General features: G+C 33.9%; 1 protein-coding gene across 6 annotated transcripts in view; it reads right to left on the reverse strand.

The window, feature by feature from the left end:
- Window positions 1-18,647, reverse strand: part of cnot4b (CCR4-NOT transcription complex, subunit 4b) — a 196,107-nt gene that overhangs the window by 74,952 nt on the left and 102,508 nt on the right. For all 6 annotated transcript variants that reach the window (XM_039769478.1, XM_039769475.1, XM_039769473.1 and 3 more), the window contains exons 4-7: window positions 16,019-16,105; window positions 11,006-11,107; window positions 9,067-9,192; window positions 3,497-3,621 (exon numbers count right to left, since the gene is read on the reverse strand). In XM_039769478.1, the coding sequence (XP_039625412.1) occupies window positions 3,497-3,621; window positions 9,067-9,192; window positions 11,006-11,107; window positions 16,019-16,105 (440 nt within the window). The remainder of the gene's footprint in view (window positions 1-3,496; window positions 3,622-9,066; window positions 9,193-11,005; window positions 11,108-16,018; window positions 16,106-18,647) is intronic.

Here is an 18,647-nt window from a genome sequence, read left to right on the forward strand (position 1 = left end):
AGACGTTAGTTGTAATTTTTTTTAATAGAATACAGGTATGAACACAGAATTAAAACAAGACGTTAGATGAAGATGCGATTCCAAAATGCTTTTACCACGTAAGTTTTCTTCATTCCAGAATCAACTATTTCCAGGATTGTTTTTCTTTCAGCATAAACTGATGCCATTTCTCACTTTTTTTTGTTGTTCACTCCAAAGAAAACTCTGAGAAGTACCATTAAGTATTTGATGCTTCACATTATCATCTTTGGTAGCCATTTTTCGCCGAAAAAACAATTATCCTGAAATTTCCATTTCGTTAAAATGAGATTTGTTTAACATGATGTTCTATTAACGTTTATCTGGGCCTGCTGTTCAGAAAATTTCACTACTGCAGTATTCAGTGTAATGGGATTTAACCCGTATACATACATGCACATACATGCATAAATCGGGCTTATTTTAAACCCAACATATATATGTTTGGCTTCATTCTTTTCAGAATTTATTGAACTTTAATGTGATGTTGTTAGATTTTCAGATTCTTACTCCTTTTTTAAATTATAAACTAAAAAATAACAAGAACTCAGGTCTCACGAGATGGGACTTTGTGCCAAAAGATTTAACATCACCCGGGGCCAGAAATAAAACACAAGCAGTAGGACAGCTGCTTGTGACGATGCAGGTTCGCTCCACGCTCTCATTGTCCTTCCGGGAGCCCTGAATCTGACACCATCGGTAATGTCACTGATGAGCTAGGCAGTGAGGCACAACGAAGCAAGGGGATGGTGCAAAAAGTGCAAAGGGCTTTTATTTAAAAACAGTAACAACAAAGCAGTATTCAAAATAAATAGTGCAGTGCTTCAAAATCTTTAAATAAATAATCCATAAAATAGGTGAAAGGGAGAAGGTTAAAAGCCAATACAAAAAGATCCTTTAAAACCCAAGGTTAAAACAATAGCATGAAGCAGTCTCTAAAAATTCCAAAGCACGGTACGACTTCTCTATCACTTGCAACTCTCCTGCGTCTCCCTTCTGGGACCCACAACAGCGAGTCGCCCATCCGGTAGCCCTCCTTGATTGCTTATCTGGAGCGACCGCTTCCTTCAGCCCCACCTAGTGTCGGCCTAACACTCTTTCTCGGGGCTCTCCTTTCAGCTGCCTCTGCTACATCAAGCCTACTCTCACTCGAACACCCACCTGCCCACACCGGCTCTCTCCTTCCTGCCAGCTTCTTACTTAAACTACCACCCGCTACTTTCTCTCTTTTTTCTCTCCTTGCCGCTTCACGCTTCTATTTATTATGGGGACATGGATCAGATGGGGCAATTAGCAGCTTCCAGGAACAATTACAGATGCATATGACTCCTTACCTGTGTGTTAAGTGAGAACTAACTACATCACGAATTACACGGGAACCGCTTGGCCACATACACCACACCCCCTCGCTAAGCAGCGAGTGCGGCAATGATTTATTTTAAAAACTGGCCTTTTTGACGTGAGCTGTGGAACCGCTACACCACACTGCTGTACAGGCTTTTAAATGTTTGAAGCGCTGCACGAGATGCAGATAATGCAGCACGGCGGCAGCAGCAAGCCAGCAGCTGATCGAGCAAAGAGGAGGTAATAAAAAAAAAAAACTATTTGTTTCCCATTGTATCACCATATAACAGGGGGTTTCAGAGGTAAGGCCACGTCTCCTTGGGGTTCAGCCCAATACATTCTGATATTTCCCTTTTTCCGTTTTTGCAAACGTTACATTTAAAACTTTTTAAAAAATAATAATAATAATACCATCGCCCCATAATGCTTAGCATGGCCAACACAACGTCCTCTGAAGCTGTAATTGCTAACATTGATGGAGCCATCCTCCGGAAATATAATGCTGTGGGACAAGTTATCTGTGCTTGTAGCCAAATGTGCAGGTTGATCTTTAAGTTCTATGTTAGGATATGAGAAGAAGGCGTGTTCACTATGCATGGATAATAATTAGCCACATGGTACAGTGAGAGTGAAAACAAACCTTGAAGGAGCCTAACGCCCTCTCCCCAAAACAGAGGAGACTTAAGATTTGAGTATTATCAAAACTTTTTAACAGTGAAACTAGGATTTTGTGTATCTGGCAATCTTAACTGCTGTAGCAATTGTGTTTCTTTTCAAAAAAGCAAACTTCCATATGGGTGGACAGCTGTATGTTACTATGCCACCAAAACTGTTTTTCGACCTGGATCAACTGCTTTAACTGTGACAGATAAAAAAAAAAAATACATCTTTAAAATCACCCAATTGTTTATTAAAAGTGTGCAACACTGGACTAAATAAAGTTAGCAAATGCATTTAACAGGCTAGTTTTATGGGATTTAGACTACATATGTGCTGAAACATTATTTTACTTCAGTTTACTCGCGAGTAAGAATGGTGGCAACTGATTAGTGCACTCCGCACACAATTTAACTGTTCTGTCTTAAAAATGACTGTGGCTCTAACTTTTATCCTAGTGCTAGTCACTAGTAAAAGTTTCTTAAACTTAGCAGATATTACAAAACAATAATATTTTCAAATTTTCAGGTCAAATGCTCCCACTCATAGGAGAATTTTGCCAGATATTTGGAGAAACTTTCTACTAGCAAATTTGCTACAGCCTAAGCCACGATTAGACTACTCAAAAACAGTACAGAGAGTCGTAGCATATCAGTGTGCAATTGAAGAGATAAGTAGGGTACAATTGTCAAACAAGAAAATATGATTTAATGAAAAATTTAGTCACACTGAATAATCTAAGCATACTTAATTTATTCTTGAACTTTATTACACTTCTTTTTATATACCCACTAATGTAAATATAAGCTTACAACCCGTTTTTGTTGTCAAATTCAGGCAAAAGCAATAGCTTTTGAAGAGTGTGGGGTTTTTTTTTTCTTATTTGATGTACCAATCAATCTATCCAAATTTTTTTTTTTTTTATGCCTGGTGTTTGTAGTACATGGTTCCAGGAAGCCAGACTCTATCCCAGCAACACAAGGAATTTCCAGACGAGCTGTAAACCCAGTCAGGAATCAAACTCATAAGGTATAAGGAGGCAGAGCTCACTGAAGTGCTTCTGTGATAACCCCTAAACTCATATACTGTACAATCATTTTTTTGGTAAATACAGAAAAAAATCTTTTCAAAATAAATAAACCGAGAAAAGCATGGAACGGTCATTTGAATTGTTTTAATAAAACCACAGTTTATTAGAAAAGGTTCAGCACATCACATGTGTGCTAAAAGTTAAATAAGATCCTGACCAAAACAGTATCGTTCTACACATCCTGTACAGTCCCTAGTAGGAGATGTCATATTTTATACAATTTGATTTAAGCATATCCATTTCATTTGCACATCTAGATGCCCTACGGTTTTAGGAATAAGTTAAAAAAGTCTCACAGCTAAAATGCTTACCAAAGATTCTCAAGTGGGATAAACTGTAGCATCTTAAACACAATATTAATAATTCACTACAATTAACAAAACGTACCTTTGTAGATTGTTGGCTTTCCCCTTTAATTTCTCTCCACCACTAACAGAAGGCTGCAAGAAATTAGGGTTCATTTTATACAACTCCTGTAGAAGCTTCTGTTCATATTCTTGATGTTTGCCAGCCTTAAGAAAAGGAAATAACCAAAACAGATTATTCATAAAATGAAAACTATACTTTCAACAGCTTGGATTTTTCTAATCATTAAGCAAGAATTTAAGATACATTTAAAGCCTGTAATTCTTTTGTATTTTAAATAATGTATAACATTAACATTTGAAGGGTAAATCCTGAAAAGTTTAATACTCAAACTTATCTGAACCATCAAAAGCAGTGATACTTGTAATTTCCTTGTTCAAGTGCTTAGCTTTGCCTTTGTTTTAATCTAATAAAGTGGCCTGCATTTTCTTCCTAGGAAAACTTCTATTAAAATTCCAGCTGTTGAATCCAATAGTTCTGTCTGTGCTAGTGCTTTACAGATTGCCTGACTCTAGTGGATTTTTAGACTAATTTAGACTAGTTTTAAGACTAATAATGTTTAATTGTAGAGTTGTATATTCACCTGTAAATAAAGTGAATATGATTTACACAAATGACCATATGGAAGCCATGGAGGGAATCACAGGAGAACCGTGACGTCTTAGTCTGCCCCAAACATAATACTATGATTAGTTCTAACTGCTGTAAATATCTGCACTTTATTTGTATTTCAGTACACTAGATTTTACTTTGCAAAAAGTAACTGTAACTTATCCAAGCCAAAATAGTAACTGATTAATATCTGTGATCATGGCAGTAATGTATGACTAGACATTTTGAAACCAATCAGTGACCAAGACAAAACTAAGACTGCTGCATGCATAGGTCTTTACAGGTTCTGCATCCTAAGCTGGAACCAAGTGAATCATGAAATTTCACAGCTATGTTTTCCCAGAAACTAATAACTAAATTATGCAATGTGAAATTAAACAATTGATCCTCTAAGTCTGATTAAATAAATGTAAAGCCTCAATTACTCTTTTCTGAGGTTTGTTAGACTTGGTCAAAAACAATATTAAACAGACATGGACAGTCATTTCATATTAGAATTCAACTGCTTGTATAAATTATGCATTTGGTAACCACATCAAGAAACTTTACAGTACAGTAGTAGTTGTTTACAGATTAAAGCAGATGGAGGTCTCTAACAAATTATTAGTTTTATGGACTTAAACACTACAGTATCTACTCAAAAATCCAGAAAAATCTACTATATAGCTTCCTCAGCTGCAGACTTCGTCTATATTGTCAGGATGGCCTGCATTCAAACAGAAAGGCTCAAAAGCTGCATCCAATACCATTAGCAAAACATTAGGTAAATAACTTTTAAATACCCATGTCCATATTCACTGGCTTTCACTATTCTTTTATTTTAAAAGTACAACAGTTTAATATGCCTAATACAGAATTCTTAAAAAATGAATTGTTTTACATGATTTCCTGTTGATGTTGCTTATCACATAGCTGTTAAAAATGGCTACCTAATGTTAGTTTTCCAGATAATGTTTTCTCCAACAGTCATTTGGTTTCAAAACACATACATTTTATTAACTACAGTAAGATTAAAAACTAATTTAATACAGTGCACTGATATTTGTCCTTTATTTTTTTAAATAAGCTTAACTAACAGCTGGAGTGAGGTTTACAGAAGTGTCATGGTTCTGGTTTGAGGATTTCATTTTAATTAAAGCATCAACAAATACTTTAAAAATTGAACAAGCTTATAATACTGAATATAATTCCCTTTATGCAATTCAAAAAGAAAAAAATTATTGTAACCCCTCACGCCACCACTGATTTTATACTGGCAATTAGTTTTTTATTGTGTAATGTGGCAATTCAGACTAAACATCTCTTGATATAATAGGCAAGGTTATATAAAGAGGGGGAAGAAAAATGATTACCAGAAGAAAAAAAAATTATATTCCTTAAGCAAATACGTACTTTGGTTAGGTTTAGTAACCATATAGCTTTAGAAGATGGCATATACAACTCATATAGCACATACAGAATTTTCTTAATCAGAGATTTACTAAAACATATAATTGGTTATGAAAAAATCTACTTTTAATTTGGCTGCTTGGAATTGTCAAATTCTATGTTTAAGACTGTTGGCAGAAAAATAAATTCAGTTAATAATGAAATTATTGATTCTAATCCTGGTAAATCTGTTGATATTAGAAATCAGATTGCCCCAAATTTACTGAAACACTGAGTAAATATATCTAAGTAGAGTAATATTGTACTTTTTCTTGCATTAAAAATTAATTTCATACATTTGACACATTCTGCAGACAAGACTTCTAAGATTTATAAAGTTTTTAATATCAATAGTCTAAAATCAGTTTGGTTAATGCACCCTTATTTAAAAACTAATAAATTATATACAGTTTAGATATTGTTCAAAATAGTATTCTCAAAACTCATCTTTTTTATCATCCAAAAAGTTAGAGAAAATTGTGTCCGATTAATTGGTTACATTTATTATTTAATTAATTTATTTGAAGTGTTCCAGTCTGTGGTTAATATAGAATGACTGGTAAAAGTAACTAATGGAAATTCTAAGACGGACATAAACGATTGCTGTATTCTTTTGGATCTCAAGCAGAAATTGATTCCATTGATCATAGTGTTTTTTTCAGCCATCTTTAAACCTGGCCAGGCTTTGGCATAAACACTATGCTGGTATGAATCTCATCTGGTGAGCTATAGTATGCCAAACATTTATTCTTGGGACTTGCACTGCTCTATATTCATTACATCCTGTTCAAGAAACAGGAGATGCATTTCATATAGTTTAATAGTGTAAAGCCGGACGGTGACAACTGACAAAATGTACTGCCATTAAGGTGTTTAAATAGGAGTAAGAATGTCACAATACCAGAATTTTTGTATTCAATGCAAATTACAGTAAAATTTCACAATATTTGATACCTATTCAATATCACAGCAAAAACAAAAAATCCTTTTGTCATCTTTTAAATTAAAAGTACCTCCACTATTCAAGTGGACAACAGTGTGCCTTTTCTGTAACAGAATATAAAACATATAAATACTAACAGTAACAATAGCATTAAAATACTGGTATATTAATTAAGTAGGTGTCCAGCTATAAATTAAGTAAGATAGTAATGGGATTCATGAATATCAAACTACAATGCAAGAGTTGAATTTCATGAGATAGATATGGCGATTACTCCAGTGTAACCACAAATTCATTGGATTCTATAATCTTGGGGAGATGGGGAAATGAGGGTTGGGTATACTATTTATAAAGGATGATATCATCATGTACACCAGATTTATCTTCCCATGTTAACATTCTAATTTTATTCTGACATTTACTGTTCAGTGACTAGAAGATACTGCTTAAAAGCAATGCTAAAAATATAAATTCAAACATTATTACATTTGTTTGGTTGAATTTAGTTAATTTCACAATAATAAAGGATAATTTCATTTAAACAAAACCTTTAAAGTTGTTTTTGTAACAACCTGATCTGTGACATAATCACTTTGTTAGGCTTGCAACATTTGCCACTGTAAGATATACATTTGTATAATTAGCTGGGAAAATAATTAGTAGAGTAATATTTAACTGATGAGTCAAACTAATTCAGAATTTAAATGTCTCAAATTCTTAGTGCTTTAATTAACCAAATCTGTCCCCTTTTTTATCATACAATTATGTTAATCCATTATTTAAGTACTCTTTTTGTTTTCAGAGTATCTATGTTAGTGATCAGACTTTATTTCTGTCATTATGTTTTTGAAGGAAGCTTAATGTCCTTGAGTATAAGAACATGTGACAAACGTAGTTTGCAAAAAGAAAGAAAAAAGACTAACTTATTATTACATTAATAAACCATCAGTTTGGCTTAATTTACCTCAGCTTTTCAACATACTGCTAATTTTTGATTTCATTAAACAACAATTAAAAAAGTAAAACTTGGGTTTGAAAACCTGATGACCTACAAATGAATACAGAGCTGCATTCAGCATTGTAGTAAAAAATTAAAAGTGTTTAGTCACAGATAAAATTAATACAGTCATGCAATACACCAAAACAATTTCAGATTTGATTTCTGTTGGGAAAGCATTAACAACAGAATACTTTTCTATGTGCTAATCTCATATTAAAAGTTTTTAGAAAACTATGTCAATGTTTATTGCAATTTATTAATTGCATATAATCTATTTGTAAAATTGTTCATCTACAAGGGTCATATTTAAATTATTTTATAATTAAATACTTTTTGTATTTATTTATCTGTATTTATTATGTGTTAATTATTAATGTTATTGTTGCTTATTATTAATGTGTAGTTAAAAAATAATAAAATTTTCTTTTTTTTTTTTATCTTACCCAGATTAGCACTATGCATCACAATAATCATTATTTAAGGACAAGTCTGAATAAACCCACAAAAGATTTAACAGTAAACACCAAATTACCTATGACTAAAACAGTGAAAACTTTATAGAGAACCCAATATAGGTTGCCTCCATTTCTAGATGAGATTTCTGTGGGATGCACTGGTAAAAGTAAATGCTTGGTAGCAATTTTCACATGTTGATCTACAAGGCCAACAGTCACTGGTGTGTCAAAATAACATAGGTGACAAAGGTGGGATGGCCAGAGTGACAACTTCAAGATAATAGCTGGGGCCTGCAAAGTCAGTCCAGGAGGGCCATAGTGGCTGCCGGTTTTTGATCCAACCTGATTACTTATTCAGAAACCAACCCTGCCCAATGGCTTGGTAGTGTTTTCATTCAGACATGTCAAATCATTCCAACACTGCACATTTTTTCCATTTCATGAATATCATCTAAATGATTTGTAACCTGAAGGAGATAAGTTAAGACTCAGCCTTTCACTTTCTTCTCTTCAGTTTCCTTCCAAATACTTTATTATACCAGTCAATGCACGATGAATATACATCAGTGTAAACAGAAACACGTATGATGGAAAAATGCTGGTTCCTTTGTTATTTGAAACTTATTGCTAATAAAGAGCAATTAAAACTGTGAATGTAACTGTTTCAGACTAAAATATATAATTAAGGGTGGGGAACTCAAACAATCAAGACAAATACAATGAAGCATAAAGATGTTGATTGAGCAACAAGTGCTTCAATAGCCACAACTGACTTCTCATTGGAACAAAAATCTTCAACAATTTAGGCCCACCAGGACTGACTTTGCAGACCCTGGTTTATGGTATAATATCTTTTGACTCCATCTTGGCATTTCAAAAAGCCACCTCAAAGTGATAAGATGGCTATCCATTTTCAGTTGCAGAAAAAAAACAATTTTATAATTAATACATGGAAATACAATATATTTTAGCAAGGAAGCTCCTTTTTTTGCTCATCCAAAATGTGTCTGAAAGTCTCTGGGATAAATGTCTGTAAAAGAATTAAATCTATTAATGCATTCTGTTATTCAATAGTACAGTAGAATTTCAACGTACTGGATGATAAAATACAAAATTTTGTATCTGTTATTAAACTAATCTAAAATGAAATTACCTGCATTTCTTCTTTAGTAAAGCTGGCTGCCTCATCTCCTAGTTCATGAAGATACATACAATCAGTTTTTGGGCACTGCATACTTTTTAGAAAATAACTGCAGTACTTTGTTGTTCCTAAAGAGGCCTAGTTAAAGAAAAAAAATAAAATCCAGGTAGAGATTAAGTACAAATTAAAAAATTCTAAAAACTATCAACACTATTACTTTAATAAGGACTACAGAAAATCCAATTGCTCTAAAGTAAATTTCAACATTATGTGCCATTTAAATCTTTAATAGTACAGAAAGAAATACATTAATTCATCTAAACAATCCATTTCAGGGGCTCAAAAGTAATTGGACAAATTAAATAACTGGAAATAAAATGTTCATTTCTAATACTTGGTTGAAAACCCTTTGCTGGCAATGACAGACTGAAGTCTTGAACTCATGGACATCATCAGATGCTGGGTTTCCTCCTTTTTAATGCTCTGCCAGGCCTTTACTGCAGCGGCTTTCAGTTGCTGGCTGTTTGTGGGCCTTTCTGTCCGAAGTTTAGTCTTCAACAAGTGAACTGCATGCTCAATTGGGTTAAGATCAGGTGACTGACTTGGCCATTCAAGAATTTTCCACTTCTTTGCTTTAATAAACTCCTGGGTTGCTTTGGCTATGTTTTGGGTCATTGCCCATCTGTATCATGAAACGCCACCCAATCAATTTAACTGGATTTGAGCAGACAGTATGTCTCTGAACACCTCAGAATTCATTTGGCTGCTTCTGTCCTGTGTCACATCATCAATAAACACTAGTGTCCCAGGGCCACTGGCAGCCATGCATGCCGAAGCCATCATAATGCCTCCACCGTGTTTTACAGGTGGTGTGGTATGCTTTGGATAATGAGCTATTCCACGTCTTCTCCATACTTTTTTCTTGCCATCATTCTGGTAGACGTTGATCTCGGTTTCATCTGTCCAAAGAATGTTTTTCCAGAACTGTGCTGGCTTTTTTAGATGTTCTTTAGCAAAGTCCAATCTAGCCTTTCTATTTTTGAGGCTATGAGTGGCTGGCACCTTGCAGTGCACCCTCTGTATTTACTTTCATGCAGTCTTCTCTTTATGTTACACTTGGATATCGATACGCCTACCCCCTGGACAGTGTTGTTCACTTGGTTGGCGGTTGTGAAGGGGTTTCTCTTCACCATGGAAATGATTCTGCGATCATCCACCACTGTTGTCTTCCGTGGATGTCCAGGTCTTTTTGCGTTGCTGAATTCACCAGGGCTTGCTTTTTTTTTCAGGATGTACAAAAATGTAGATTTTGCCACTCGTAATGTTGTAGCAATTTCTCAGATGTTTTTTTTCTGTTTTCACAGCTTAAGGATGGCTTCTTTCACCTGCATGGAGAGCTCCTTGGACCGCATGTTATCTGTTCACAGCAAAATCTTCCACATGCAAGCACCACACCTCAAATCAACTCCAGGCCTTTTATCTGCTTAATTAATAATGACATAACCACGGACTTGCCCACACCTGCCCATGAAATAGCTTTTGAGTCAACTGTCCAATTAATTTTGAGTCCCTGAAATGAAGGGATTGTGTTAAAAAAATGCTTCAGTTGCCTCACATTTTTATGGAATCGTTTTGTTCAACCCACTGAATTAAAGCTGAAAGTCTGCACTTCAACTGCATCCGAGTTGTTTCATTTAAAATTCATTGTGGTAATGTACAGAACCAAAATTAGAAAAAAGTTGTCTGTCCAAATATTTATGGACCTAACTGTACACACAAAAACAACCATTAACACTAAGTCAATTTATAGTCATCATTTAAACTAACACATCTTTGAGAGAGATAAAAGAAAAAACTTACTTACTGAACTCAATAATACATAGCAATCAGTTAAAAACTGTGTTAATTTAATTGTAAATATCAAAATTGATGGCTTTATTTTAAAACTCACCTTCAGTGTTCTACCATCTACTACAACATTATTAACACACTGAATAGCTCTAAGGGCATCCTCAGATCGAATATAAGTAACATACGCACTGGCACTCGGACCCTGAAAGAAAACAAAACAAAAAAAAAAAAAAACATGTACACTGTTCATTTGCAAATTACTTTTTTTTTTACCATATTCTTGCAATAAAACAACATTATTTCTGCACAGAAAGAATGTTACTTTGTTTTCCAGGCACCCAATGGTGGTTTAAATGTGCAGAAAAGTTAGAACTGGATTCAGCCTAATGTAATAACAAAATTAGACATCTGCTTCAAACATCAATAAAAAACATTTTTATTTCATAAAACATAACACAAAAAGATAAAACATGCTCTTACTTAAATCATACATCACAGTTTACTTTAAAGTCATTTTAATGCTGTATACCATGTTGTAGTCAGCAATTTGTCGAATAGGACTATGGAGTTTTTTCTGGCAATCTGTTAAATGCATTACACTTCATGTTCTTGGTGTATTTTTGAAGCTATTTTGCATGTTTCTGACTTAAGACTGTTGATAGAAACAAAAATACATTTTTGGGACTAAATTCTTTAATGTGCTAAAAGGTTTAAAGCAGGGAGGCTCCGATCAGGTTTTTATGGCAGATTCTGATCAATTTTAATTTTACTTGATTGGCTGATTCCATTTTTTTTCCTTTATCCCTTTAAAAAGCTTTTTACACTAATCTCCTGCACAGCCAGTCAAACAGAAGTTGGATGTCCTACATTAAAGTGTATTTTTATAGTTAAAATATAGACCAGAGGTTTTCACAGTTTATTTTTTTTATTAATAAAATGAAATTCTGTAGACTTACTATTTACTGACCATAAAATATTAAAGCAAATAAAATTAAAATAAATACTCTAATAAAATATGTAAAAAATATGAATCCATAGTATATATGACATAGAAGAAAAGGCTTCTTATAATTACAAGCTGTCATATTGTTTAGTTTTTTTCTGTAATGTACCTATAAGAAACGAGGTTTTCACCATTATTCTAACCAAACAAACAAAAAATTTATATATATATATATACATATATATATATATATATATATATATATACACATACACACACACATATACATATATATATATATATATATATACACATACATACATATATGTATGTATGTATGTATGTATGTATGTATGTATGTATGTATGTATGTATGTATGTATGTATGTATGTATGTATGTATGTATGTATGTATATATATATATATATATATATATATATATATATATATATATATATATATTGTATATATATATATATACACATATATACATACATACATATACAGTAATCCCTCCTCGATCGGGGTTGCGTTCCAGAACCCCCCGCGATAGATGAAAATCCGCGAAGTAGAAACCATACGTTTGTATGGTTATTTTTATATATTTTAAGCCCTTATAAACTCTCCCACACTGTTAACATTATTAGAGCCCTCTAGACATGAAATACACCCTTTAGTCAAAAGTTTAAACTGTGCTCCATGACAAGACAGAGATGACAGTTCTTTCTCACAATTAAAAGAATGCAAATATATCTTCTCTTCAAAGGAGTGCGCGCGTCAGGAGCAGAGAGAGAGAGAGAGAGCTAAGAAAAGCCAACAATCAAAAAATCAATACGTGCTTTTGTGCTTTTAAGTATGCCGAACCACTGCAATAAAGCGCCATTTTTTTAGAGGAGCGTCCGTATCCTCTAGGCAAACAGCCTAGGTGCAGTTTGCACCGAGAAAAATATCAGTTTTTGTGATCAGCATTTTTACCGATCACCAACTGCATCTTTTTTTAGTGAAAATTAGCAGATTTCGAATGGCAGATGACCAATCAGAGCATCCCTTGTTTAAATTAAGGCTGCAAATAACGATCATTTTGAAAAACAATTAATCTGCCTATTATTTAGTTGATTAAACGATTACTATAATTGGATTAAAATTTGATGTTTTTGTAGATATTTTAAATAAAATGTAGGTTTTCATACAACGTCTATATAATAACACATTGAAAATAAACAGTAATAATAGATATATAATACTTAGTTGCACTTATGGCTCTGGCTGGGAAATTAATGGGCAATAAAATAACTAAACTACAAGTATGGCTTATGTATTCAGAATCATATTAAACAGACACTTCAAAATTAAACCTGTAAGTTAAGTTTTATTACAAAAGAGACTGTTTACTGGCAAAGCATTGCGTAAATATCTGACCATTAGAATATTCCACCACAGACAAATCTTTTGCACCATCATTACTTTGTTGTTTTTTTTTTTTTGTAAGTGCACAGTAACGTTTGAATGAATATTATCGCCATATGTTGGGGAAATGTGGACTATTTTACTTTTGCAGCAAAACAAGTGTTTTCATTTGTGGGAAACTCAGTTCTTTCTTTGCTGCGTACATAATATTCAGAGTTTCTTTTACCTGAAAGTTTGTATCTTTTTGCATCATCATCTTTTTTGTGTCTGGAAACCTTTTACCACCATATATTCTTTGGCACATCTGCTTGCAACCAATACACTGTCACAGCCTGCTGCATGTCAGTTATCGTTGAGTGTGTGCTGTCAAGATTGTCCTGTTTGTGTAATCCTGCCACAAAATCTGTTTTGCCAGCTACAATAGGCTTGCTGCAGCAATACTTGTACATTATCATGTCTTCCTCCTGATTGTACAAATGCCAGTTGAAGTCCTATGGCCAACTAGTCTAACTTTTGCTTTTCCACCCCCACTCCTATCTTTTGAGCTCATTTCAGTCATGGCTGATGTGCGGCCTGATTCACCCCATTAACTCGTGTCAAATTTTTGATTACTTTTGCACACAGCAAGGCTGGAAAAAAGTTTTCTGCTCAGACTGGGCCTCGCGTTTCTTTGCATTTTTTGTAAACACACACATTAACATTGCATGTGACTGCAATCGTATAATGCAATACATTAATGTAGCAGACTGACCACGTCAAAAAAATGCCCAAATATGGCAAATGACCTGAAAGTTTACTAGCTAGTGGCTAATGACATTTTTTGGTCGCCTATCATGAAATTCTGTTGCATATACTAGTGTTATATTCGCATTGAAGAGGGCTGGACTATGAATTGAATTATTCCTCACTTCAGAATGAAAGTCATGTCATGTCATTATACCCAGCCTAACAAACATTGTGGTCATATATCTGTATCACATAACGCTGAAGTAAAATTCAACTTACTGAGATGACAGCAAGTCCTGCTCCTCCTGTAATGGTATGTTTCCTGATCAAATGTCTGTGCATCTCTGTAGTGCTCTCATGCCAAGGTCAGACCTACAAATTTTACAACTCGCAACTTTTTTTTTCCTGTGTTCAGAGTAAAATGCTCACAAAATCTTAAAGTCTTAGGTCACACTGGCACTTGGTTACCGTCTGCCTTTATTTATAGGCGTTCATAACTGAACGAAGTAAAGACGCAATTCCATCGCACAATGTACTCAGCCTAACGATGTAATCAACTAACCGATGAAAATGACTGTTGGCAACATTTTTAATAATTATCGCTCTTGATGATGAGTTGTTGAAACCCTAGTTTAAATACCACCTTTTCTTTGCGCTGGTCATTTATAATCATTGGGCTTGATTTCTTGAATTTTAAATTTACCCAGATTAAACTTTCTTTCCACTTCAAACAGAACAAGTGTACACAGTGTAACAGATTTTGTTAAATGTTGTACCTTTGTAAAAATAAATTAGAATAAAAATGTGAAGGTTAAAATTATATCAGGAAACATTACTAAACAGGTCACTGATTCACAGGTTGTTTAGCTAGATACCAGCTTCTGCATATGCAAAATTGCTCAGCTGCAATACATTTCTAATACAGTAATCCCTCCTCGATCGTGGGGGTTGCGTTCCAGAACCCCCCGCGATAGGCGAAAATCCGCGAAGTAGAAACCATATGTTTGTATGGTTATTTTTATATATTTTAAGCCCTTATAAACTCTCCACACTGTTAACATCTAGACATGAAACAACACCCTTTAGTCAAAAGTTTAAACTGTCCTCTATGACAAGACAGAGATGACAGTTCTTTCTCACAATTAAAAGAATGCAAATAGATCTTCTTCTCTTCAGGAGCAGAGAATTTCAGAGGGAGACAGAGAGAGCGCCGCAAAGAAAAGCAAACAATCAAAAAAATCAATACATGTGCTTTTAAGTTTGCTGCGGCATTTTTTAGAGGAGCGTTAGTATCTTCTAAGCAAACAACCTCTGTGCAAACAGCCCCTCTGCTCACATCTCCTCCGTCAGGCGAGAGACGCCAGAGAGAGAGAGAGAGAAATTAAAGCAACAATCAAAAATCAATACGTGTGCTTTTGTGCTTTTAAATATGCCGAGCACCGCAATAAAGCGGCATTTTTAGAGGAGCGTCACTATCTTTTAAGCAAACAGCCTCTGTGCAAACAGCCCCTCCGTCAGGCGCAGAGAATGTCAGAGAGGGTGAGAGAGAGGCAGAGACAAGCAAACAATCAAGCTACGCGCGGGATGCATATCTTATAGCATTGAGGAGTTTTAGTTAATATGTAATTTTGCTCTGATTGGGTAGCTTCTAAGCCATCCGCCAATAGCGTCCCTTGTATGAAATCAACTGGGCAAACAAACTGAAGAAGCGTGTAGCATAAATTAAAAGACCCATTGTCTGCAGAAATCCGCGAACCAGCGAAAAATCTGTGATATATATTTAGATGTGCTTACATTTAAAATCGCGATAGAGTGAAACCGCGAAAGTCGAAGCGCGATATAGCGAGGGATTACTGTATAGTAAAAAGATTTTGTAAAATTACATTTTCATTTGTATTTTAGAAGAGTATTGCGCTTTGGGCTAAAAACCATGCAGAGAAGTAAAAATGTATGCATATTGACAGTTTTAAAAATTTCAGTTTTAGTCACAAATTGGTGTAATGATTCTTTATACTTTTTTTTTTTAAGAACCTTACCTGTGAGCCTGCATAAGATGTACTGTTATTGATGACTACTTTGTGGATTTTTCCAAACTTCCCAAAATATTCTGGTCGTTTTAAAACCTGTTGAATTTGAAAAGTAAACTTCAGTTGTCACATCTTATATTTATGCATGATGCTTGTAAAGAAAGTTTCAGATTATACAGTCTTGGAATAATTAACATAATGGCATACTCTAGTGTCTTTCCCTTTCACACAATAAACTTGACTTCCAAAACTATAACTATTCACTTGTACTGCATAAAAATCAAACACATATTTCAATAAACAAAGAGTAAAAGAACAAAAAAAGTCAGCCCAATCACAAACCCAATCAACTTGTACGTCACAGAAAAAGTTAAAAACCACCCTTATCCAAAAAGACCCAATTAGAAAAGTGAAAAAATAAGCATTGTGTTATATATTTTGTTTTGTACCCTTATACTAATTAAAACAATTGGAGTTTAGCACAAATGTTGGCAGGAGCATGGAAGACAATTTAAAATATCATAAATTCTCACCCAATTTCATACAGGGTCTACACAGTTCCTTGCAAAGAATGCTTGATATTTTTCTATCTTAAGGTAATGTAAGATGTTGCTTTTAACTAAGCTATGGAGGGCATTTTTGGATTTTCCCAGTTAAGTATGATTAGTCTATGTGCTTTCAATACTGTGTAAGCAAACACAATGGATTTGTCATTAGGAAATCTAATCCTAACCAAAATATCTTCAAAAACTGCCATAAAAAGTTTTGGTGCAATTGTAAATATGATAATGTATTTGATAAATAAGAAAATACCTTTGCCCAAAAATATTTGAACTTAGTACATTAAACTTGTGCCCTAGAAAGACTGATACTACATGGAACATTTCAAATCTTAAGTCCCAATGTACAATTTTCAGTTGAATTATTGCAAGTTTTAATCAAATCGGTGAAGAATTAGTATTGCAAATTATCAACTTATGACTCATTTATCAGAAGCATTGACAGAGAATTCTCTTTCTACGGACCGATTTTGGTTGACTAGTGGTGAGCACCATGACACTGATTGAATAGTTTGAAAATGCAACCAATAAACTTCACATTAGTGGTGTCCCCCAGCATAAAGCTAACTGATGGTTGGCCCTGTGTGGGAGTTGGTGTGTGTGTAAATGATCACACCCTGTGACTTTAAACTTAACCCAGGACTGGTTCCTGTCTTTCTCCCAAAGCTGTAGGGATTGACTCAGACATTTTGCAATGTCATACTGTATTAAGTGAGTTTAGAAGAAAAAAAAAAACAGAATGAACTTTTCTCAAAACAAATAAATACAAGATGAACTTAACCTCACTCTTCTCACAACTTTATTACATCCAATAAAATAAATTTAACAAACATTTGAGAAGGCAGATAGAAACCCCCTTTCAGCAAAGTCAGCTCTTCAGTTTCTCTTGGCAATATATTACATTATGGCAAGAAAATGGTACTGTAAGGTATTATAAGGTAACATTATGCACTTTCAAAATGATATCAATCCCTATGAAGCAAACAAGGATATTACTTTATTTGTTATAAAATAAAGTAAATAATACAGGAAAAGTTACTAAACACATCTATATGCACTGTTCTTTTCTGACCTTTCAACTGACACTATGCAATGTTTATTTTTTCTGCATTTGCAACATATATAAATATATCTTTTAGTCCTTCTTTAGAAAGAAGAATATAACACCAGTTAATACACTAAACCAAGATACACAATTAGATGCATGATTAAATTTGCTATGGGAAATTTATTTGCCTTGCACATTTCAACAAAACATGTTGCTCATTTAAAATTCGGGCAAAATTTAAGCTATAAGTCAGATCATTTTACATCTAGAAGCAGTATACGATGCCTTCAGTGAAAATGAGGAGTGAGTGTTAAATATACTTCTACACTTCAAATGTTGAAAACTCATATATTGTCATACAATGCAGACATTATGAAAGTTAAGGCTTATTCCAAAAAGCTGCATTGTTGCTACTAAATTAAGACATATTACTAAAGTTTTGTTGAGTTAACGACAGTTCTGGAAGGTTAGCACACAATCGGTAAAATAGACATGTACTGAAATGTTTTTGTTTAAACTGCCATGGTCTGGCAATGAGATCATCAACTGCCTCACAACTGAAAGTCATATAATGTGGCATCGGCTTAAGGTGACTGCTGACTTGATTTACAATGTCTAAAAATGAAACACAATGAACAAAAATAGTCTGTTTGCCTGTAATACTTTGCTGCCTCAATTGTAAAAGGGAAAAAATGACAGTAAGTATGACTGTTGGCTTTCACTAATAGAATCTTCTACTGATGTAATCGAAATGTATCCTAATGATCGTCCACCAAATGTGTTTCTTTATCTTTTTCTAAGAAAGATGAGTTTTTATCTAGCTATGGAACTACAGCATGCACTTCTTAAATTTTACTTAAAATTTTTGTTCTGTAGTATTTACTTATTAGTTTCCCAATAAACACTTCTCATTTTGCACATTTTTGTAAGATGTTTTGAAATAAGGTGTCCTCTAAATTAATTACTTTAATGAGGCCGAGATAATTAAAGAACATTACAATGTAACATTTAGCACCTTCAGCCGTTTCAT

The sequence above is a fragment of the Polypterus senegalus genome, chromosome 11, assembly GCF_016835505.1.
Source record: "Polypterus senegalus isolate Bchr_013 chromosome 11, ASM1683550v1, whole genome shotgun sequence".
Lineage (NCBI taxonomy): Eukaryota > Metazoa > Chordata > Cladistia > Polypteriformes > Polypteridae > Polypterus > Polypterus senegalus.